Genomic DNA, 25,736 nt, shown 5'->3' on the forward strand with positions numbered 1-25,736 from the left:
CGCACAAACACTCACGGAGAGCATACACACACACAGATCACATACATGCAGACACACATGGCACACACCCACATGATGACACTAGTACTTTGCCACTGTACTACTGAGATTATAAGGCAAATTAATTAAAACTGATTCATGTGAATGGACAGAAACAGAAAATTGAGGCAATAAGATTTATTAGAAAAGTATGTCTCAAACACGTTCTTTCTCTGACTTAACTCTATCCTCCAATCAACAGATCAACCTGAGCCTGCTCATTGCCTCATTGGCTGGATTCCTGTTGCCCGGATACCTGATCTATCACCGTAGAAACCTGATGCGAGAGAAGGTGGAGAAGCGTGAGAGGGAGGCCGCTAACCAATCAGAAAGAGAGAGAGAAACCTTACGGCAATCAGAAAATGGCCATACCAAAAACCATACTAATGGACATCTCAGCAATTAAGCCTAAGAATCTTGACCGAACTAACAGTCAAATATCATAGTCGTTAATTGTAAAATATCATTATAGACCATCGTCATGATGATGACATTGATGGTTGTCATTTTCAACAAGGACATTGATGACGATGTTGTGCACTGGAGTTTGGACTTGGGTCCATGTCGCCCTTAAGCCCTTTTTAATTTGACATCAAAATACACACTCAATATACTCATTAGTGTTTTAAGTAGGACATGCCAAAGAAATCCTAAAATATACATTTAACTCTTATTTATTTTAATTAAAAACATTTCAATGGAAATCGAGGTTCGGCAATTCAATAACTAAGCAATAATATTTACAATGACCATAAATTCCATGAAGGTTATTAGTACCATTTCAGGTCACCCTTCAACCAACCGGAAGCACAGCTCTCAGTGTTCTGTAGTAGACAGAAACTGGATCTCTTTCGCCATCAGATTGGCTGGTGTAACGTTGAACTACCTCCCCCACCACACTACAGTCACTTCTTTTATTTAGGCCTAGCAGCCAGTCTGGTAGTAATATTTTATCAGTGTTTGTTTGTCTTTCCCGGTTCCCTCCCTGTATCTATACTTGCCTTTATTTTGTCTGTACATCCAGCGGAGAATACAGATTAGGAGGAGACAAAGTGGGAATGGTGGTGAAAGGGAACCTAAGTTTCCAAATCCATGTGCCTAGACCACCAGCCCATGTGGCCTGCACATCCCTATTATTTTGACTATCAATCTGCACCTGCAATCTTTCCCCGTGCCCCCTTCTTTATGTCCATGTCCAAGTCCACTAAGTACTATGCCCACTTGGTCAAGTCTACGGCTGTGTCTGAAATGGCACCCTATATAGTGCACTACTTTTAACCAGGGCCCATAGGGTAAAAGTTTGGACACACCCTGGGTCACTACCGCTATGTCCCTGTGTTCATCCCAGAGTTAGTATTTGAATATCTCCGTGCATCACAATGTGTCCACCCGAAATGTGGGATTGAGTACCAAATGTAATCCTATTTCCTATATAGTGCACTACTTTTGACCAGAACCATATGGGCCCTGTTCAAAGGCAGTATACTACATAGGAAATCGGGTGCCATGTGGGACTCAACCTAGGTTTTGAGATGACATCATCATCCATTGTCATTTCAGCCAATCATAGCTAAGTTCAGGACAGTGGTACGGTGTGTGAGGTGTTGTGCAGGCACAGCCTAGTTTGTAACAATATTGATGGAATTTTGTTTTTAGAGAATCATGTTATTGGATTTGTTGCATTTCATGAAATTGGAACGTGAAATGTCTGTGTAGTTATATAGAAATGCCAAATCAGTACCTATTACCGAAACCTTTAAGGTCAGCTATTACACGTGAGCTTTTACGGAGAGCTGTAGATTAGTTTTACAAAAAAGTATTTATTTGTTTAAACATGGGAAAGAAAGAGCACTTGTCGAAAGCTGATTCAATCTGGAGAACCAACCAACCAACCAACCATCTTGAAATGTTATACAGTATTTACAGTTAACAGTACCGTATGAGAGAAAAATCATATACAGATGTGTTGCTCAAATCAACTCCAAAAGCTGGTTGAATCTGATCAACCAACAGTCTTCAGTGTTTAAAAACAAAACATTATTTACAGTCAACAATACTGTGAGGCCAAATAAAACAGTATTTACAGTTAACAGTACTGTATGAGGTCAAATAAAACAGTATTTACAGTTAACAGTACTGTATGAGGTCAAATAAAACAGTATTTACAGTTAACAGTACTGTATGAGGTCAAATAAAACAGTATTTACAGTTAACAGTACTGTATAAGGTCAAATATAACAAACGGTATTACTAGTTAACAGTACTGTATGAAGTAAGATGGATGCACCTGAACCCCAATATCACTGTCCCCATGACAACGACAGTAGAACCACCCCATTGGAGCAGGGCTTCATTTAGCAGGTACATTGTGGCTGCTAGGCTATTTATGTAGGGTACAGAACATCCCAAATGGCACCCTATTCCTTATATAGTGCACTACTTTTGACCAGAGCCCTATGGGGGCTATGGTCAAAAGTAATGCACTATATAGGGTATGGGGTGCCATTTGTGATGGAGACATAGTGTGTATGATGTAGTAGCGCTTGAATCTAAAAGATAATACTGTAATGTAATAATGAGTTGAATTATTCATAAATGAAATGTGTGTGCTTTATTGTAAGTGCCTGGGAATCAAGTCTTTTTTTGTGCTAGCCTGGTCCCAGGTCTGTTTGTTCTCTTGCCAACTCCATTGCTCATTGTCAAGCCAAACATGGGATGACAATAAGTGAAAAGAAGTTGACATGATAGCACGAACAGACTGGCACTCGGACTACTTTTGTGCCCATTCCCACAAAAAACAATGTAGCGGTATGTGTAGTACCTATAGTGCCTGAAATGCACTATGAGAATGTAAAGCCATAGTTTTGCTGCATATGCTTGTTGGATGTTTTCTCATCTTTTTAAGACTTGAGAGTTGCTTTGCTATTTATTTGATTTGCGCATCCGAAAAAGAACTGTTGGTTCATCCACATCACAGTTGCTCTCCAACTATGCCTCTCAGAGTAGGAGTGGTGATCTAGGATCGGTTTTGCCTTTTAGATCATAATGAATTAGATAACATGGACAGGGGGGGACCTGATCCTAGATCAGTACTGCTACTCTGAGATGCTTTAAGAATACAGCAACTTTCACATATTTCCACCGCTGTGTGTGAGAACATCCATTATTATCACTGATCTTATAACATTTGTAATAATAAGATCATATTATGCGGGCAATGTGGTGAAGAGAATGTAAGAGGATCCAAAACAATGTATTATAAATAGGCTATGAATAGAAAATGTAATATTTAAAGACATGCTCCGGAACTTTGACGACAAAAGTTTTTTTTCAACCTCCCGCTTTGGGTTGGATGTGTCAATGTGTAGTTCATACATGCATAATTACTGTCTTACCTCAATTAGCGCCTAAATCCAAAGTTTGAAAGCGACTGTTTTCTGGAAGCTGTGTGGTGCCATTTTCCATACTTTTTCACCCACGTGGGAAAGCCCCCTAGCAATTCGAGGTTCAGCCAATGAGCTTTTAGCCCCTCGCCATTTGAGTGACAGTTAGCGAGAGAGCGAGCAATGACGTGGTGCACATATCTGCACATATGTGACGTAGTACGCAATTTCTGGGGACCACTTTTGGCTCGTGAGCATTACTTTCAGAACTACTGGCTAAAAAGTATACACAAGTACCGGAGAATCTCTTTAAGTGATTTCACTGATGTTTTTGGGGTGCTTCTCTTTGTGAAGTAATAAATGAACAGATTTCAACATGCGAGCCTGTATTTTATTGGTTTTATAGTGAACACGACCCAGGTGTGTGTCATTAGGTCATTCCTTGGCTGAGGGATTACAGACCGACTCTACAGAGTCCAAACATGGCTGGTGAGTAACCTGCTCAAACTGTATTTTTCTACCTGTAAACTGTATTTTTCTACCTGTAAACTGTATTTTTCTACCTGTAAACTGTATTTTTCTACCTGTAAAGATAAGGGTGTAACCGAAGCCTACATCAACAGGGCAAGGTGAAGTGTCTTTTAGTTAGTAAGAAGTGGCAAGGACGTAAGGAGTCTTGCAGTAGAAATTGACCCGATCCTAGATCTGTGTCGAAGGGCAACTTGTAGTCTACCTGGAGTGGGACGCAAACTGCAGATACCTTTTCTTTGCAATCGTGACTTACACTGAAAGAGAAGGACGCATTAGATCAGGGGTTGTAAATCAGCCCATTCTTTCTCAACCTCGTTCCCAGTCTCAATTGCTACCGCATAAAGAGCCGACTTGTAGACAAGATTCATTATTTTTTTAATCTTTTATTTAGTGAGAGTCCAACGTTGTCAGTTAAGGGTCCAGAGAGTTGAAATGCAAAGACACATTTTCTGTGAAATCACGTGACGGTCATAGAGATGGGGTACAACGTTAGTCATAACAGTAACATTGTTTACTATCTTCAGATATGTTCTTTAATATTTGATACAGGCTTTGCTATCTCCACCTCTGCCCATAAACCCTCCTGTAGGTTGAGGCCTCCCTGTGGATTCTGGCGCATCACCCTCCACTCCAAATGTTATTCCCTCAGTTTATTGAATAAACTGCCAAATTCCATGCGTGAATTGTGGCTAACAAGGACCTTTGTCTTGTTGTGTAACGTAATAAAGTGTCCACTAACACATGGCAACAATGACCAAGAATGTAACATTTACATTACCATGAGAAGTAAGAGCTACAACAATTAAAATTGGGCTTAGAAGAGTAGATTCACGTCCCTGAATTTATTTTTAAAATGGGACCTTCAGTAGTACTTTTGCTGCAGCATGGGACATTGTTAACGTAACAAACTCTCTCACAGGGTGACTCCAAGCGCAAAAGGCATTAGCAAGCATCTAAAATATAATATATAGTGCATTCGGGAAGTATTCAGACCCTTTAAGTTTTTCCACATTTTGTTATGTTACAGCCTTATTCTAAAATGGATTAAATGAATTGTTTTATTCGTCAATCTACACTCAATACCCCATAATGACAAAGTGAAAAAATTGGGTTTTAGTAATTTTTGCAAATGTATTAAAAATAAAAAACAGATACCTTATTTACATTAGTATTCAGACCCTTTGCTATGAGACTTGAAATTTAGCGCAGGTGCATCCTGTTTCCATTGCACATCATTGAGATGTTTCTACAAATTGATTGGAGTCCACCTGTGGTATATTCAATTGATTGCACATGATTTGGAAAGGCACACACCTGTGTACGAGGTCCCACAGTTGACAGTGAATGTCAGAAACCAAGCCATGAGGTCGAAGGAATTGTCCGTAGAGCTCCGAGACAGGATTGTGTCGAGGCACAGATCTGGGGAAGCGTACCAAAACATTTCTGAGGCATTGAAAGGTCCCCAAGAACACAGTGGCCTCCAAGACTCTTCTTAGAGCTGGCCGCCCAGCCAAACTGAGCAATCGGGGTGAAGGGTCTTGATCAGGGAGGTGACCAAGAACCTGATGGTCACTCTGACGGAGCTCCAGAGTTCCTCTTTGGAGATAGGAGAATCTTCCAGAAGGACAACCATCTCTGCAGCACTCCACCATTCTGGCCTTTATGATAGAGTGGCCAGACGGAAACTACTCCTCAGTAAAAGGCACCTAAAGACACCTCAGACCATGAGAAACAAGATTCTCTGGTCTGATGAAACCAAGATTGAACTCTTTGGCCTGAATGCCAAGTGTCACGTCTGGAGGAAACCTGGCACCATCTTTACGGTGAAGCCTGGTGGTGGCAGCATGCTGTGGGGATGTTTTTCAGCGGCAGGGACTGAGAGACTAGTCAGGATCGACGGAAAGATGAACAGAGCAAAGTGCAGTGAGATCCTGGATGAAAACCTCCAGAGCGCTCAGGGCAATGACCCTAAGCAAACAGTCAAGACAATGCAGGAGTGGCAAGTCTTTGAATGTCCTTGAGTGGCACGGCCAGTCCGGACTTGAACCCGATCGAACATCTCTAGAGTCACCTGAAATTAGCTGTGCAGCGACGCTCCCCATCCAACCTGACAGAGCTTGAGAGGATCTCCGGAGAAGAATGGGAGAAACCTCTTAAATACAGGTGTGCCAAGCTTGTAGCATCATACCCAAGAAGACTCAAGGATGTAATCACTGCCAAATTGTGCTTTAACAAAGTACTGAATAGAGGGTTTGAATACTTATGTTAATGTGATATCAGTTTTTATTTTTTATATAACTTTGCAAACATTACTAAAAACCTGTTTTTGCTTGCCATTATGGGGTATTGTGTGTAGATTGATGAGGGAAAAATCTATTTTAGAACAAGGCTGTAACGTAACAAAATGTGAAAAAAGTCAAGAGGTCTGAATACTTTCCGAATGCACTGAATGTCATTTAACAGACCCTTTTATTCAAAGTAACTTAGTCATGTTTGCATGATTTTTTTTTAATGTATGGGTAGTCCGGGAATCAAACCCACTGTCATGGCATTGCAAGCTGACCTTTGAAATATATTTCAGAAATATGCCCCTGAAGTTGTTACAGTACATCCACTTTGAAGCAAATATTTTTACAGGTTAACTGTTGAATGCCCCCAATGAACCGACTTGCATCCCAGTTAGCAATGAGCACTCGGGGGCTGGCGTCCCTCCAGAGTGTTCAATTGCAGTGCGACAGCTTTTTTGCCCATCGCCCTCACAGGGCACTCGCGATAGGCCACTTGGGTCACGCGGCAGCCGTGCTACTCCCGCTGATATGCCGTTTTCCTCACACAACCCAACCGCCCTTCTCTAAACCGGCAACACTACAGCTGCCAGTCGTAGCCAGTGGCATACCTACTCCCTGTTGCCACTTATTTATATATATATATATATATATACACACATAATATATATATACATATATATACATATATATGTATATATATATTATGTGTATATATATGTATTAGTGTATATATATATATTAGTATATATATGTATGTATATGTGTGTATTATTTAAGATACATTGAATGTCCATTTGAAAAAGATTTGTTGAAAAGTACAGTAAATAATTGTGTGTGTGCAAAATATATCCGATAACGAGGGCCAGTCCTGGTCGCCTGGATGCAATGGTGACATCAAATAAATTTTTGTCATGTACACTACCGGTCAAAAGTTTTAGAACACCTACTCATTCAAGGGTTTTCCTTTATTTTGACTATTTTCTACATTGTAGATGTCACGCCCTGGCCATAGAGGGTTTTATTCTCTATTTTGGTTAGGCCAGGGTGTGACTAGGGTGGGCATTCTATGTCCTTTTTTCTATGTTTTGTATTTCTTTGTTTTGGCCTGGTATGGCAATCAGGGACAGCTGTACATCGTTGTTGCTGATTGGGAGCCATACTTAGGTAGCCTGTTTTCCTTTGGGTTTTGTGGGTGGTTAATTTCTGTTTTGTATATCTTACCTGACAGAACTGTTTGGCTGTCGTTATTGGTTTCTTTGTTTCAGTGTTCAGATCAAAATAAATACATGATGAGCACTAACCACGCTGCGCCTTGGTCTACTCCCTTCAACAGCCATTACAGTAGAATAATAGTGAAGATATCAAAACTATGAAATAACACAAATGGAATCATCTATTAACCAAAAGTGTTAAACAAATCAAAATATATTTTATAGATTCTTCAAATAGCCAGCTTTGCATACTCTTGGCATTCTCTCAACCAGCTTCCAGGTAGTCACCTGGAATGCATTTCAATTAACAGGTGTGCAAATAAATAAAACATAAAACCTAAAGCTGGGGACTTGACATACTGACTCTACAGAACCTGAACATGGATGGTGAGTAACTGAACAAAAATATGAATGCAACATGTACAGTATTGTTCCCATGTTTCATGAGCTGAAATAAAAGATCCCAGAAATGTTCCATACTCACAAAAAGCTTATTCTTAGTTTATTTCTCTAAAGTGTTTTCACCCCTGTTAGTGAGCATTTCTCCTTTGCCAAGATAATCCATCCACCTGACAGGGGTGGCATATCAAGAAGCTGATTATCCAGCATGATTATTGTGCTGGGGACAATAAAAGGCCACTCTACTTTGTCACACAATGCCATCAATGTCTCAAGTTTTGTGCAATTAAATTGCTGACTGCAGGAATGTCCAGAGCTATTGCCAGAGAATTGAATGTTAATTTCTCTACCATAAGCAGCCTAAAGTTGTTTTAGAGAATTTGTCAGTACATCCATCTGGCCTCATAACCGCAGACCACGTGTAATCCACGCCAGCCCAGGACCTCCACATCCAGCATCTTCACCTGTGGGATAGTCTGATACCAACCAACCGGACAGCTGATGAAACTGTCAGAAACTGTCTCAGGGAAGCTCATCTGCGTGCTCGTCGTCCTCAACAGGGTCTTGACCTGACTGCAGTTCTGCGTCGTAACTGACTTCAGTGGGCAAATGCTCACCTTCAATGGCCACTGGCATGCTGTAACAGTGAGTAGTTCAGCACAAGCATTTACTGGATTTGAAGGATTAAAAAGAAAAAAATGGGCGTCTTATCATTCCATCTCACTATTACATTTAAATGTTTTATACACATCTAAATATAAGTACAAACAGGAAGAAAGAAAAACATGGTAGAGAAACTATCAGTAATAAGGTCCTCAAAGAGCTTTCTAAATTGCCCTAGAGGCACCAAAACATCAAATTTAAGAACATTTGGGAGATTCTTTCATGAATAAGATTCTTTCACGAAGTCAGTAAAAGAATTTCCAGAGTTAACCATCCCTGAGACTGGGTGTGGTGACTCGTATGTCTAAAGTTTAGTACAGATGTTAGATACAGTGGGACTTTTTTGTAAAATAGCTTTTTTAAATGAAAACCTAGCAATTTATCAACTTACGTGACATCAAAGAGGGCCAACCAACTTTCTAGTAGAGAATGCGGTGATGAATACTAAAACTATCACCTGCAATAAAGTGCAGTAAGTTATGATAAACTGCATTTAACGGCTTTAATGAAGTGGCAACTGTGTTCATATAGATGATGTCGCCTGAACATGGATGGTGAGTAACCTTCTGTATTAAGACAGAAATGGGAACTTACCTTTACAGGAAGAAAAATTAAGGGTGTAACATAAGGCTACAACAACAGGGCGAAGTCAAGTGTCTTTTAGTTAATAAGAAGTCCCGTGGTCACAAGGACACAAGGAGTCTTGCAGTAGAAACTGACCTAAGATGAGTTGTGTTTCCTCCCCAAATGGTTTTTAGGTAGGTATTGGCGTTGCGTAAACTGAGCCTAGACCTGTGTCTAAGGGCAAATTGTAGTCTGCCTGGAGTGGGACGCAAACTGTAGATACCTTTTATTTGCAATCATGCGACTAACACGTCGTTAGTCTTTCAGTCACCCACGTGGGTAGAACCAATGAGGAGATGGTACGTGAGTATCTGCTTCTATAAACCAATGAGGAGATGGGAGAGGCAGGACTTAACACACATTTTCTATGAAATCATGTGACTTACATTCAGAGATGCTCTTTAATATTTGATACAGGCTTTGCTATCTCCACCTCTGCCCATAAACTCTCCTGAAGGCTAATGCCTCGCTGTGTGTTCTGGCCCCTCACCCTCCAAATCTTATTCTGTCAATTTATTGAATAAACTGCCAAATTCCATACATGAATTGACCCTAGCAATTACTTTAGTGTCACGTCCTGACCATAGTAAGAGGTTATTTTCTATGGTAGAGTAGGTCAGGGCGTGAAAGGGGGTGTTTTGTGTTTTTCTATGTTTTGTATTTCCATGTTTAAGTTCTAGTTTTTCTATTTCTGTTGTTTTTTGGGTTGATCTCCAATTGGAGGCAGCTGGTCCTTGTTGTCTCTAATTGGAGATCATATTTAAGTAGGGGTTTTTCTTCCTGGGTTTTGTGGGTTGTTATATTTTGAGTAGTGTTTGTTTCTCTCTGCGTCACGGTTTGTTGTTTTGTTATTTTCAGTTATTTGTGTATTGCAAAGTTTCACGGATTTAATAAAATGTGGAACTACAACCACGCTGTACTTTGGTCCGATCCTTTCGACAACCGTGACAGAATAACCCACCAACAAAGGACCAAGCAGCGTGCCCAGGAGCAACAGAAATGGACCTGGGAGGAAATTCTGGACGGAAAAGGACCCTGGAGGCAGGCTGGGGAGTATCGCCGTACGAGGGAGGAGATTGAGGCAGCTAAAGCGGAGCGGCGTTATGAGGCGCTGTACAAACCACTAGGCAAGTGCGAGAGACAGCCCCCCAAAATGTTTTGGGGGGGGCACACAGGGATATTGGCAGAGTCAGGTTGGAGACCTGTGGGGGGCGAGTGATCGAGCAAGCACCATGTTTTGATGAGATACGCACTGTGTCGCCAGTGCGCAGCTACAGCCTGGTGCGCTCGGTGCAAACTCCTCACAGGTGCCGAGTTGGCATTCAGCCAGGAAGGAGTATGCCTGCTCAGCGTTCCTGGTTTCCGGTGCGTCTTCTCGGCCCAGGTTATCCTGTTCCAGCTCTATGCACGGTACCCCCAGTTCGCCAACACAAACCTGTGCAACCCGTCACAATGCCTCGCGCTTGTCGGGCTACGGTGGTTATCCAGCCAGGACGGGTTGTGCCAGCCATAAGCTCCAGACCTCCAGTGCGCCTCCACGGCCCAGTATACCCTGTGCCTGCCCCACGTACCCGGCCTCCAGTGAGTCTATCCGGCCTGGTACATCCTGTGCCTGCTCCTCGCACTCGCCCTGAGGTGCGTGGTACCAGTCTGGCGCCACCTATGCTTGCCCCACGCATCAGGCCTCCAGTGCGCCTGTCCAGTCTGGGGTGTCCTGTTCCTGCTCCCCGCACTCGCCCTGAGGTGTGTGTTACCAGTCTGGCACCAACTATACCAGCCCCACGCATCAGGCCTCCAATGCGCCTGCCCAATCCGGGGTGTCCTGTTCCTGCTCCCCGCACTCGCCCTGAGGTGCATGTTACTAGTCTGGCGTCACCTGTGCCAGCCCCACGCATCAGGCTTCCAGCGCGCCTGCCCAGTCCGGAGCCTCCAGCGACGCTCCCCAGTCCGGAGCCTCCAGCGACGCTCCCCAGTCCGGAGCCTCCAGCGACGCTCCCTAGTACGGAGCCTCCAGCGACGCTCCCTAGTACGGAGCCTCCAGCGACAGCCTGCAGCCCAGAGCCTCCAGCGACGGTCTGCAGCCCAGAGCCTCCAGCGGCGGCCTGCAGCCCAGAACCTCCAGCGATGATCTACAGTCCGGTGGTACTAAAGCAGAGGGATCAGCGGGTGGAGCGGGGAGTACGCTCCGAACCGGAGCCGCCTCCTCTGCTGGAGGTTAAGGTTATGTGGACTGCATTTGAGCCGCCATAAACAGCAGTTGGCCACCCTACCCTCCTTTATGTTTGTTTTTTTGTTTAGGAGCATTCGGAGTCTGCACCTTTGGGGGGGTACTGTCACGTCCTGACCATAGTAAGAGGTTATTTTCTATGGTAGAGTAGGTCAGGGCGTGACAGGGGGTGTTTTTCTATGTTTTGTATTTATGTTTAAGTTCTAGTTTTTCTATTTCTATGTTGGGTTTTTTGGGGTTGATCTCCAATTGGAAGCAGCTGGTCCTTGTTGTCTCTAATTGGAGATCATATTTAAGTAGGGGTTTTGTGGGTTGTTATATTTTGAGTAGTGTTTGTTTCTCTCTGCGTCACGGTTTGTTGTTTTGTTATTTTCAGTTATTTGTGTATTGCAAAGTTTCACGGATTTAATAAAATGTGGAACTACAACCACGCTGCACTTTGGTCCGATCCTTTCGACAACCGTGACATTTTGTTGTGTAACGTAAAAGTGTCCTCCAATACATGGCAATAACTACCAAGGATGTAACAAATACATTATCATGAGCAGTAAGAGCTACAACCATTCAAATTGGGCTCTGAAGAGTAGATTCACGTCCCTGAAAAATTTGACCTTCAGTAGTACAGTCGTGGCCAAAAGTTTTGAGAATGACACAAATATTAATTTCCACAAAGTTTGCTGCTTCAGTGTCTTTAGATATTTTTGTCAGATGTTACTATGGAATATTGAAGTATAATTACAAGCATTTCATAAGTGTCAAAGGCTTTTATTGACAATTACATGAAATTGATGCAAAGAGTCAATATTTGCAGTGTTGACCCTTCTTTTTCAAGACCTCTGCAATCCGCCCTGGCATGCTGTCAATTAACTTCTGGGCCACATCCCGACTGATGGCAGCCCATTCTTGCATAATCAATGCTTGGAGTTTGTCCGTATTTGTGGGTTTTTGTTTGTCCACCCGCCTCTTGAGTATTGACAACAAGTTCTCAATGGGATTAAGGTCTGAGGAGTTTCCTGGCCATGGACCCAAAATATCGATGTTTTGTTCCCCGAGCCACTTAGTTATCACCTTTGCCTTATGGCAAGGTGCTCCATCATGCTGGAAAAGGCATTGTTCATCACCAAACTGTTCCTGGATGGTTGGGAGAAGTTGCTCTCAGAGGATGTGTTGATACCATTCTTTATTCATGGCTGTGTTCTTAGGCAAAATTGTGAGTGAGCCCACTCCCTTGGCTGAGAAGCAACCTCACACATGAATGGTCTCAGGATGCTTTACTGTTGGCATGACACAGGACTGATGGCAGCGCTCACCTTGTCTTCTCCGGACAAGCTTTTTTCTGGGTGCCCCAAACAATCGGAAAGGGGATTCATCAGAGAAAATGACTTTACCCCAGTCCTCAGCAGTCCAATCCATGTACCTTTTGCAGAATATCAGTCTGTCCCTGATGTTTTTCCTGGAGAGAAGTGGCTTCTTTGCTGCACTTCTTGACACCAGGCCATCCTCCAAAAGTATTCACCTCACTGTGTGTGCAGATGCACTCACACCTGCCTGCTGTCATTCCTGAGCAAGCTCTGTACTGGTGGTGCCCCGATCCCGCAGCTGAATCAACTTTAGGAGACGGTCCTGACGCTTGCTGGACTTTCTTGGCCGCCCTGAAGCCTTCTGCCGAAATGCAGTGGAAATGTTTTTGGGGGATTCTGTTCATTTGCATGGCAAAGAGGGACTTTGCAATTATTTTCAAATCATCTGGTCACTCTTCATAACATTCTGGAGTATATGCAAATTGCCATCATACAAATTGATGCAGCAGACTTTGTGAAAATGAATATGTGTCATTCTCAACTTTTGGCCATGACTGTACATATGGGGGCATAACATTTTTTCCTTTTTCAAAGTACCTTTGCTGCAGCAAGGTACATTGTTAATGTAACAAAGTCTCTCACAGGGTGACTCTAAGCGCAAAGGTTATTAGCAAGCATCTAATATATAATAAACTCAGCAAAAAAAGAAACTGCCCTTTTTCAGGACCCAGTCTTTCAAAGATAATTCGTAAAAATCCAAATGACTTCACAGATCTTCATTGTAAAGGGTTTAAACACTGTTTCCCATCCTTGTTCAATGAACCATAAACAATTATTGAACATGCACCTGTGGAACGGTCGTTAAGACACTAACAGCTTACAGACGGTACAGTGAGAGGATGTTTATTTTTTGGCTGAGTTTATGCCATTTAGCTGACACTTTTATCCAAAGCGACTTACAGTAACGCTTGCATACATTTTTTTTTACATATGGGTGGTCCCAGGAATCTAACCCAGTATCATGGCGTTGCAAGATGAGCAATGAAATGCATTTCTGAAATATGCCCCTGAAGGCGCCGTTACAGTACATCCATATTTAGCACAGTAGAAAGCGTGCTTCCAGACCGGAACCATGTAAAATGTGAAAGCGCATTCAAAAATGACAACACCTCACTTGATTGGTCGGAAGAAAAAGCCTTGTCCACCAGAGCTCCTGTTTTTCTGTGCCACTTGCTTGCAGATTTAAAAAAAAATTATAACTTTAAAACTTTTGACACTGGTTAGTCCCAAAATTTGTGCCAAAACTCTTGAGCACACAGATTCGACATCAGCAAATGTAGTTTTGATACACAGAAGAGTCACCAGTCGCAAGTTTAGTAAATGAGTTGCATTCATTCTCAAATGTAGTTGCATGCTTGCAAATCTTATTGAATTTATCCACATATCAACTTACATGTTTGCAAGTGTTGTATTTATTTACACATAACGTTATGCACTTGCAAGTGTTGTTTAATTTGTTCTCAAAATAAGTTACATGTTTGCAAATATTTTTTACAACTACAAAACTCAGTATACAGGTGCCACTCATATTTTACATGTGCAAATCATACTTTAAAAGCTTGTATGTAATTATTCTACCTCCATATTTAAAGCATTGGATGTAGGGAACGTGGAAAATAGCAAGGGGGAGAAATTGTTTTGCGTACTGGGATCGACACTGGCTTACAGTTGAAACACTTAAAAGACACACCCTCATCCACTTACCGTCGCCTTATGCCCTTGGGAGAATCCCCGTCGCCATCTTGTGATTAGCCAAGCAAGAGAAGTTGGCAACGTAAGCCCCTCAGCCCTCGTTTTAAGTCGGTTTTGCGAGTGTACAATTATGTTCACACCGGGGCCTGAAACTACTATTCTGCTCTCTATCCATGGAATTCGTCCACTATCCCAACAGGATGTTTTTTACTCATACAAAGCTATTCAAACATACCAACACACCAGAACATACTTAACAAGATAGAAGACAGAGAGTAGTTTGTTGATGCTGAGAACAGAATGTATATATATATTTTATAACATTCTTAGAACGTTCTTTGAACATTACTAATGTTTTATTTTGTTTTTTTTAATGGAAATATTCTTAATGTTCTGAGAACATGACTTTAAAAAGAACCACGAGGAAACCTGTAGAAAACGTTATGCTGAAGTACTGAAATTCCCACAGAAGAACGTTGTTTCATCACGTGCTCTGAACAATTTGAGAACATTACTTTAAGTAGAACCATGAGGAAACCTGTAGGAAATGTCATGGGAAGGTTGGATGCATAATAACCACAGGGAAACCAGGCTCTCACCAAGCTCTAAGAAACATATGGATCTCAGAACGTTATGTGCTAGCTGGGATGTTATCTAATTAACTCACTCAATGTCATATTCAACACATCTAATGGATTATCCAGTTCTACAAATTGTTCATGTTTCTTAAATCAGAGACAAAGACAGTTAAAAAAAATTAACAAACCTGAAAAAAGTAAATATCCTTTCGTCTGGAAGGTGTAGAGGAGATGTCAAGTTGACAAGCTGAAGACAAACTGCAGGCAACACACCCTCACTCCCTAACTCACTCACTTCCTAACTCACCCTCACACCTGTGTTCCTCCCGTCTGTAAACTGATGCTATCCTTGACAGACATATACCTGACAGGCAGATAAAGTTTGTTTTGATTGAAGAAAATATGCTGTGCCATGTGGAATGTGTTAGGAAAAAATTATATTTAATAAATTTTGAATTCAGGCTGTAACACAACAAAATGTGAAATAAATCAAGGGGTGTGAATACTTTCTGAAGGCACTGTATCATACTTGATATGTTTATACTTTACAAGCATACATTTTCATGATGTAGTTCTCAAAATGTGTAGTACACAAACCAGTTACCAAACAGTTAAGTTATTTTCAATTAGGAGCAGCCGGATTAAGTAATAGTGAAATGTATTTTAACAAATGAGAAGAGGAAGTAATGTGAGCATTTCATTTTGAAAAACAGTTTATGTATTGCAATGCGAAACATGTATTTCTAGATGAAACAATGATTAAGTTAGGTGAAAAGTTACTTTATGACTGTGTTGTACATTAGCTGCGTTTACACAGGCAGCCCAATTATGATATTTTGTTCACTAATTGGTCATTTGACCAATCATATCATCTCTGAAAAAGATCTGATGTGAAAATATTTGGTGTGATTGATCAAAAGACCAATTAGTGGAATAAAATGTCAGAATTGGCCTGCCTGTGTAAAAGCAGCCTTAATTAATTAAAACTGTGCTTAGAGTTTGAAACTGCCTTTTTGATTATCTGTTTTGAGATTTGTATTAAGCATTGTGAAAATGTACCACATAGGCTACTTGTGAAAAAGCGCACCAAAGCGATTCACAAAACAAAGATCAAGCAGTAACTAGTCTTATGGTTTGTAGCTGGACTTCCCAGTCCATCCACATGGAGGCACTACTCTCTTTAGGCAGAAGTTGTCACTTACACAGATCATCTTACCCAGACCCAACCCCAGAATGAATGTAAACCAGCTCCATTTTGTTGAAAGAACAGGAACGAGGACAAAGCAACTTATTTATTGAATATACATTGAATTTCGGCATTCCCTGTAGCTCAGTTCGTAGAGCATGGTGTTTGCAACGCTAGGGTTGTGGGTTCGATTCCCACGGGGGCCAGCACAGAAAAAAAAGTATGAAATGTATGCATTCACTACTGTAAGTCGCTCTGGATAAGAGCGTCTGCTAAATGACTAAAATGTAAATGTATGTAAATGAATTTTCAAAAAAATACCAAAAGTCCAGTTGGATTCAGAAATAGTTCTGGTAGGCTTGTACTGATCTTCATATGTATTTTCGTAGTCTATTCCAACACTCTAAATGTAAGCCTCACTGTTTGCCAGCCTACATGCATTGATTTTCTGACTTTAGATTTTTTAATTTTTTAAATACATGTTTATGTTGTGAGTAGTAGAACTGGATTTAGATCAAATCAATATATGTATAACAAATGTACGTTTACAATGATACGTTCATGTTTCCTGTGCACTGGTGAAATTGGAGAACAATTTTCTTTTGTATCATGTGATTTCTTGTAAATCAGTTTGCACTTGTTTTGGGTAGCCACCTTCCTTAACTGTGCACTTGGGGAGGAAGTGTCTGGTGGTGCGTGATAGGCTACATTGTTGAGCCACACCATTTATTTTAAACATCTGGGTTAACCACCTCTAGGATTTCTTAACATTATTTAAAACATTTATTTTATTCCCACATCCAGCTTCACTATGTTTCATGAGTCTAAAGATGATTTTAGTGCTTTTTATTGTATTTATTTCACCTTTATTTAACCAGGTAGGCCAGTCGAGAACAACTTCTCATTTACAACTGCGACATGGCCAAGATAAAGCAAAGCAGTGTGACAAAAAACAACACAGTTACACGTGGGATAAACAAACATAGTCAATAACACAATATAAAGATATATATACAGTGTGTGCAAATGGAGTAAGGAGGTAAGGCAATAAATAGGCCATAGTAGCGAAGTAATTACAATTTAGCAAATTAACACGAGTGATAGATGTGCAGATGAGGATGTGCAAGTCGAAATACTGGTGTGCAAAAAAAGTCAATAAAAACAATATGATGGATGAGGTAGGTAGTTGGACGGGCTATTTACAGATGGGCTATGTACAGCTGCAGCGATCGGTAAGCTGCTCAGATAGCTGATGCTTAAAGTTAGTGAGGGAGATATGTCTCTAACTTCAGCGATTGGTAGGTGTTTGTTGCGGTGGCCTGAAGTATAATTTTTATTATGATTGTAGTAGTCAATATATTTACCATATATGGTGCCGCTTGTTGGGTATAAATAATTATAAACATGTTTTGTGAATAAATAGAAAAGATATCTGTACCTAAGACAACTCAAAAGTCATTATTTCTCCAACGCACCATTCATATGCAGCGCAGTATGGTCACAAGGACAGCAAGCCCTTGAGGAGCTCAAAATCGAAAGATTTTGGAGCCAACTGCAGTTAGTCTGACTACAAACGTTTTTCTTAAGGGGAGACGTTGATAGCGATCCAAACACTTAAAAGACACACCCTTGCCTTATGCCCTTGGGGGAATCCCCTTCGGTTCAAATGATTAGCCAAGCAAGGGAAGTTTCCTCAGCCCTCGTTTTAGTAGAGTTTGCGAGTGTACAATTATGTTTACTCCGGGGCCTGAATCCCCCCATAATTCAATTTGATTCTAGATGTAATTATATGGGATAATGGCTGACGTGGTCTATGGTTTTGGGAGATAGAGATGACGGCTGAGGTCAAACCATCACCTTTTACATCAAACCTGAACGATGCAACTCTAGCAGTGGACTGGCCAACTGGAGGAATTATACTTGGACTCATTAACAAGGTTTCCATCCAACCTTTTTATGTGTGTAAAGTACATGTTAGATAAAAAAAATGACACGACAGGCCTGATGGAAACAACAAATATGTTGGTAAACTTTCCAAATATCGACAAAACAATATACGCTAGACAAGGTGTGATCTTTTTGTGTCTGCAAAATTTATTATGTGAGAAATGCCAGTGGAAATGTCTTTATGTGCAAATATTAGTATAATAACCATGATATCGAAGTAAACTTGGAGTCACGCAATGATATGTTGTATGGTCCTCCAACTACGACTTGGGAAAGCATGCAGTTTATTAGGCTACCTACAATTTAAATAAATGATGAACTTCACAGGGTGGTGAAAGTGCATTGTGATGAGCTTGATGCTCCTTTCCAATAAATATAGAGGGTCTTATTCTGGTAATGTGATGATCGATGCTTGGCTGTTTGACAAATCAAAATAATTTAGTTCTTATCCATAATAATCTCATCATGTAGCCTATACCTGCACTGTTTGATGTGGGCTGGAGTGCACGTGCCACGACCAGAGTGGGCACATTCGCTATATAACGCAACATTTGTTTTGTCAAAACCATCAGTAAAGTTAAAAATGCGATGGAAACCAGTTTTACTTGTACAGAACAAAAATATGAACACAACATGTAAAGTGTTGGTCCCCTGTTTCATGAGCTGAAATAAAAGATCCCAGAAATGTTCCATACTCCCAAAAAGCTTATTTCTCTAAAATGTTGGTTTCATCCCTGTTAGTGAGCGTTTGTCCTTTGCCAAGATAATCCATCCACCTGACAGGTGCGGCATATCAAGAAGTTGATTATCCAGCATGATTATTACCCAGGTGCACCTTATGTTTGGGACAATAAAAGGCCACTCTAAAATGTGCGGTTTTGTCACACAACGCCATCGATGTCTCAAGTTTTGTGTAATTTAATTGCTGACTGCAGGAATTTCCAGAGTCAGCCATCCCTGAGACCGGGCGTGGTAAAGATCTTAGATCCAGTGTGACTTTTTGTAAAAGAGCTTTATAAATGAAAACCTAGCAATTTATCAACTTACGTGACATCAAAGAGGGCCAACCAACTTTCTGGTAGAGAATACAATGATGAATACTAAAACTATCCCCTCAATAAAGTGCAGTAAGTTATGATAAACTGCATTTAACGGCTTTAATGAAGTGGCAACTGTGTTCATATAGATGATGTCACCTGAACATGGCTAGTGAGTAACCTTCTGTATTAAGACAGAAATGGGAACTTAATTTTTCTACCTGTAAAGTTAAGGGTGTAACGTAAGGCTACAACAACAGGGCGAAGTCAAGTGTCTTTTAGTTAATAAGAAGTCCCGTGGTCGCAAGGACACAAGGAGTCTTGCAGTAGAAACTGACCTAAGATCAGTTGTGTTCCCTCCCCAAACGGTTTGTAGGTAGGTATTGGTGTTGCGTAAACTGAGCCTAGATCTGTGTCTAAGGGCAACTTTGTAGTCTGCCTGGAGTGGGACTGTAGGTACCTTTTCTTTGCAATCATGTGACTAACACGTTGTTAGTCTTTCAGTCAGCCACGTGGGTAGAACCAATGAGGAGATGGTGGTATGTGAGTATCTGCTTCTATAAACCAATGAGGAGATGGGAGAGGCAGGACTTAACACACATTTTCTATAAAATCACGTGACTTACACTCAGAGAGGTGGGATAAGGCGTTGGTCATAAACAGTAACACTGGGGTTTTTTATTTAACTGTTTACTATCTTCAGAGATGCTCTTTAATATTTGATTCAGGCTTTGCTATCTCCACCTCTGCCCATAAACTCTCCTGAAGGCTAATGCCTCGCTGTGTGTTCTGGCCCCTCACCCTCCAAATCTTATTCTGTCAATTTATTGAATAAACTGCCAAATTCCATACATGAATTGACCCTAGCAATTACTTTAGTCTTGTTGTGTAACGTAATAGTGTCCTCCAATACATGGCAATAACTACCAAGGATGTAACAAATACATTATCATGAGCAGTAAGAGCTACAACCATTGAAATTGGGCTCTGAAGAGTAGATTCACGTCCCTGAAAAATTTGACCTTCAGTAGTACATATGGGGCATACATTTTTTTCCTTTTTCAAAGTACCTTTGCTGCAGCAAGGGACATTGTTAATGTAACAAAGTCTCTCACAGGGTGACTCTAAGTGCAAAGGTTATTAGCAAACATCTAATATATAATAAACTCAGCAAAAAAAGAAATGGCCCTTTTTCAGGACCCAGTCTTTCAAAGATAATTAGTAAAAATCCAAATGACTTCACAGATCTTCAGGGTTTGAACACTGTTTCCCATCCTTGTTCAAAGAACCATAAACAATTAATAATGAACATGCACCTGTGGAATGGTCGTTAAGACACTAACAGCTTACAGACGGTAGGCAATTAAGGTCACTCTTATGAAAACTTAAGACACTAAAGAGACCTTTCTACTGACTCTGAAAAACACCAAAAGAAAGATGCCCAGGGTCCCCGCTCATCTGTGTGAACGTGCCTTAGGCATACTGCAAGGAGGCATGAGGACTGCAGATGTGGCCAGGGCAATAAATTGAAATGTCCGTACTTTGAGATGCCTAAGACAGCGCTACAGGGAGACAGGACGGACAGCTGATCGTCCTCGCAGTGGCAGACCACGTGTAACAACACCTGCACAGGATCGGTACATCCGAACATCACACCTGCGGGACTGGTACAGGAGGGCAACAACAACTGCACCAGTTACACCAGGAACGCACAATCCCTCCATCAGTGCTCAGACTGTCCGCAATAGGCTGAGAGAGGCTGGACTGAGGGCTTGTAGGCCTGTTGTAAGGCAACGTCGCCTATGGGCACAAACACACCGTCGCTGGACCAGACAGGACTGGCAAAAATTGCCCCTCACTGACGAGTCGCAATTTCGTCTCACCAGGGGTGATTGTCGGATTCGCGTTTATCGTCAAAGGAATGAGCGTTACAACGAGGCCTGTACTCTGGAGCGGGATCGATTTGGAGGTGGAGGGTCCGTCATGGTCTGGGGCGGTGTGTCACAGCAGCATCGGACTGAGCTTGTCATTGCAGGCAATCTCAAAGCTGTGCGTTACAGGGAAGACATCCTCCTCACTCATGTGGTACCCTTCCTGCAGGCTCATCCTGACATGACCCTCCAGCATGACAATGCCACCAGCCATACAGCTCGTTCTGTGCGTGATTTCCTGCAAGACAGGAATGTCAGTGTTCTACCATGGCCAGCAAAGAGCCCGGATCTCAATCCCATTGAGCACGTCTGGGACCTGTTGGATCGGAGGGTGGGGGCTAGGGCCATTCCCCCCAGAAAAGTCCAGGAACTTGCAGGTGCCTTGGTGGAAGAGTGGGGTAACATCTCACAGAAAGAACTGGCAAATCTGGTGCAGTCCATGAGGAGGAGATGCACTGCAGTACTTAATGCAGCTGGTGGTCACACCAGATACTGACTGTTACTTTTGATTTTGACCCCCCTTTGTTCATGTACACATTATTCCATTTATGTTAGTCACATGTCTGTGGAACTTGTTCAGTTTATGTCTCAGTTGTTGAATCTTGTTATGTTCATATAAATAATTACACATGTTAAGTTTGCTGAAAATAAGCGCAGTTGACAGTGAGAGGACGTTTCTTTTTATGCTGAGTTTATATGCTATTTAGCTGACACTTTTATCCAATGCGACTTACAGTAACACTTGCATACATTTTTTACATATGAGTGGTCCCAGGAATCTAACCCAGTATCATGGTGTTGCAAGCTGAGCAATGAAATGCATTTCTGAAATATGCCCCTGAAGGCGCCGTTACAGTACATCCATATTTAGCACAGTAGAAAGTGTGCTTCCAGACCGGAACCATGTAAAATGTGAAAGCGCATTCAAAAATGACAACACCTCACTTGATTGGTCAGAAGAAAAAGCCTTGTCCACCAGAGCTCCTGTTTTTCTGTGCCACTTGCTTGCAGATTTTAGTCACAAAATTACTGCCAAAACTCTGAGCGCACAGATTCGACATCAGCAAATGTAGTTTTGATACACAGAAGACGATTCACCAGTCGCAAGTTTAGTAAATGAGTTGCATTCATTCTCAAATGTAGTTGCATGCTTGCAAATCTTATTGAATTTATCCACATATCAACTTACATGTTTGCAAGTGTTGTATTTATTCACACATAACGTTATGCGCTTGCAAGTGTTGTTTAATTGGTTCTCAAAATAAGTTACATGTTTGCAAATATTTTTTGCAACTACAAAACTCAGTATACAGGTGCCGCTCATATTTTACATGTGCAAATCATACTTTAAAAGCTTGTATGTAATTATTCTACCTCCATATTTAAAGCATTGGATGTAGGGAATGTGGAAAATAACAAGGGAGAGGAATTGTTTTGCGTACTGGGATCGACACTGGCTTACGGTTCAAACACTTAAAAGACACACCCTCGTCCACTTACCCTCCCTCGCCTTATGCTCTTGGGAGAATCCCCTTCCTCATCTTGTGATTAGCCAAGCAAGGGAAGTTTGCAACGTAAGCCCCTCAGCCCTCGTTTTAAGTCGGCTTTGCGAGTGTACAATTATGTTCACACCGGGGCCTGAAACTCCCCATAATTCAATTTGCGACGATTGTACCTACGCTAAGAAAAGTCTGCGAAAACAACATCAATGGAGAAGTCAACATACAAGTGTACGTAAAAACAAATGCAATTAAGTTAGAAATTGATGGCACAAACACGTCTCGTAAAAAGTAAATATGTTTTTGTTTGGTTATCTTTTGAAATTGTAGAAATAAAATATTTTCCTTCTTCCGAAGTTCCAGCTAGGCAGGCTAACACGGAACTCAAACCGGCTGCGCGCGAGCGCCATCGTGCATAAATGTATTTCGTACCCCCACACCAAATGCGATCACGACACGCAGGTTAAAATATCAAAACAAACTCTGAACCATTTACAGTGGGGCAAAAAAGTATTTAGTCAGCCACCAATTGTGCAAGTTCTCCCACTTAAAAAGATGAGAGAGGCCTGTAATTTTCATCATATGTACACTTCAACTATGACAGACAAAATGAGAAAAAATTTTCCAGAAAATCACATTGTAGGATTTTTTATGAATTTATTTGCAAATTACCCCCAGACCACTTCTCCCACTCTCGTTTGTGGCAGAATTGAGTGGGAGAAGTCTTGAAATGCTATCAAAACCATAGAAACTCTCTGTGGCAAAATCCCTCAAAGGCAGCCTGAAAAGTAAGCTGAATTTGTAACTAACTATTCGCTTGCCTCTTTTACCAATAAAAGTCGTTGGAGGGGTACGAAAACGCACTAAATATAGCGCCTAAATTGGCAACACTGGTCGCAGCTACATTCAACGGTCGTGTTCGAGAGCATCAAAAGCGTGGTGTATCATGGGTCAATTGTGACTGAATGATCTACTACTAATAATAATTTGTCGTTATTTATGATTCAAGCAAGGTGATCTATTGACCAGTCAGTCGTCAGTCGCCTGCATTGTCGAACAAGCCCAACGTGTGTGTTGGGTGCGTCCCAATACTCTAACAATGATACCAATATGTACTCAAATTCAGTACTGGACCACCTGGTGGCGTGTGCAATGCCGTGTTAATACCAGCTACCACAATAACGTATTACTGTAGCATAGTCAGTTTTGATAGATTAATTGTTTATATAATTTTATATTTCATTACAGAATGCGCAGTATCATTGTAGTTCTGTTAATGTCTTTGTCTCTTTGAGCAAAAATTAGTTTATAATTTCATGTTGTAGTTGCATTCACATGGTTCAATTGATAGACAGCCGTTGCTAATTTGCTCAGAGTTTAGATTCTACAGACCTAACAACATGCTTGATTCTGATTTCAAGATGAAAAGTAACAAATGTCTGTCAACCAACAGTGCAGCAGAAGAAGGTGCTGAGGATTGTTCTGGTTGGGAAGACTGGTGTTGGGAAGAGTGCAACAGCAGATACCATCCTGGGGAGAAAAGCTTTTGAATCTCATTTTTCCCCTGCTTCTCTGACAATAGTGTGTGACAAGGCTAGAGGGGAGGTGGATGGGAGAGAAGTTGCTATTGTTGACACTCCAGGATTGTTTGACACCAAGATAACACAAAGGGAGACCCTGATGAAGACTGCGAAGTGCATCTCCTTCTCTGCTCCTGGGCCCCATGTGTTCCTTGTGGTGATGGCGCTGGGTAGATACACACAGGAGGAGAGAAACACAGTGGAGATGATTCAGAAGTTCTTTGGAAAAGATGCAGGAAAATACATCATGGTCCTCTTCACAAATGCAGACCAGCTTGAAGAAGAACAAACAATTGAAGACTTTTTGCGTGCCTGTCCAGATCTTCAGGATGTCATTGCCAACTGCGGTGGGCGGTATCATGACTTCAACAACAGAGATAAGTAGAATCGCTCCCAGGTCACTGAGCTGCTTGAGAAGATTGACAAGATGGTCACGAATGGAGGAAGCCACTACACCTCTGAGATGTTCCAAAAGGCTGAGAGGGCGATTGAAGAGGAGAAGGAGAGGATCCTGAAAGAGCAGGAAGAGGAGACACTCAGAGCGGAGGAGGAACTAAAGGCAAAATATGAAGGAGAGCTCCCAAAGAAAGAACAAGAGATGCTAAGGAAAATCAAGGACGGAGAAGCCAGAAGAGAAGCCAAAAGGTAAAATTAATACACAAAAAATCCTCCAAAAAGTGGTTGGTGTAGTATCTTATGAGATGGTGTCGTTAGAACAACAATTAATCGTGAGATGGCATTGCATTAGGTATGTGACAATGGAACAAAACAATTACTGCAAACTTAATTAACCTGTCTAGGATAGGGGGCAGTATTTTCACGGCCGGAAGAAAAACGGACCCGATTTAAACTGTTTACTACTCTTGCCCAGAAATGGGAATATGCATATTATTAGTAGATTTGGATAGAAAACACTCTGAAGTTTCAAAAACTGTTTGAATGGTGTCTGTGAGTATAACAGAACTCATATGGCAGGCAAAAACCTGAGAAAATTCCAAGCAGGAAGTGGCCTGTCTGAGAACTGTAGTTCTACTTTTGAATCCCTAGAGAAACTACAAATACTTATGAGTTACGTTGCACTTCCTAAGTCTTCCATTGGCTCTCTAAAGCCTTCAGAACGTGGATTGAGCCGTCTCCTCTCTCTGGGCAGATAATAGGAGCACAGTTTGTCAAAGGACTGCCTGGTGACTAAGAGATTGGAAATGCGCATTCCCGCGAGCACGTTTTTTTTTCCTTTCCTCTTTGAATGAAAACACGATTGTCCGGTTGGAATATTATCGCTACTTTACGAGAAAAATAGCATAAAATTGATTTTAAACAGCGTTTGACATGCTTCTAAGTACGGTAAAGGAACATTTAGAATTTTTTTGTCTCGAAATGCGCCCGCGCGTTACCCTTTGGATAGTGACCTGAACGCACGAACAAAACAGAGGTATTGGACATAACTATGGATTATTTGGATCAAAAACAACATTTGTTGTGGAAGTAGCAGTCCTGGGAGTGCATTCTGATGAAGATCAGCAAAGGTAATACAATTTTTCTAATACTAATTCTGAGTTT

At 41.5% G+C, this 25,736-nt stretch overlaps 1 protein-coding gene across 7 annotated transcripts in view; it reads left to right on the forward strand.

The window, feature by feature from the left end:
* The window catches only part of LOC115191878 (large neutral amino acids transporter small subunit 3), a 40,599-nt gene extending 36,800 nt beyond the window's left edge, over positions 1 to 3,799 (forward strand). For all 7 annotated transcript variants that reach the window (XM_029749866.1, XM_029749867.1, XM_029749870.1 and 4 more), the window contains one exon: positions 242 to 3,799. In XM_029749866.1, the coding sequence (XP_029605726.1) occupies positions 242 to 445 (204 nt within the window). In that variant the 3' untranslated portion in view covers positions 446 to 3,799. The remainder of the gene's footprint in view (positions 1 to 241) is intronic.
* The last annotated feature ends 21,937 nt before the right edge of the window (positions 3,800 to 25,736 follow it).

Source organism: Salmo trutta, chromosome 4 (genome assembly GCF_901001165.1).
Source record: "Salmo trutta chromosome 4, fSalTru1.1, whole genome shotgun sequence".
In the NCBI taxonomy this organism is placed as follows: domain Eukaryota; kingdom Metazoa; phylum Chordata; class Actinopteri; order Salmoniformes; family Salmonidae; genus Salmo; species Salmo trutta.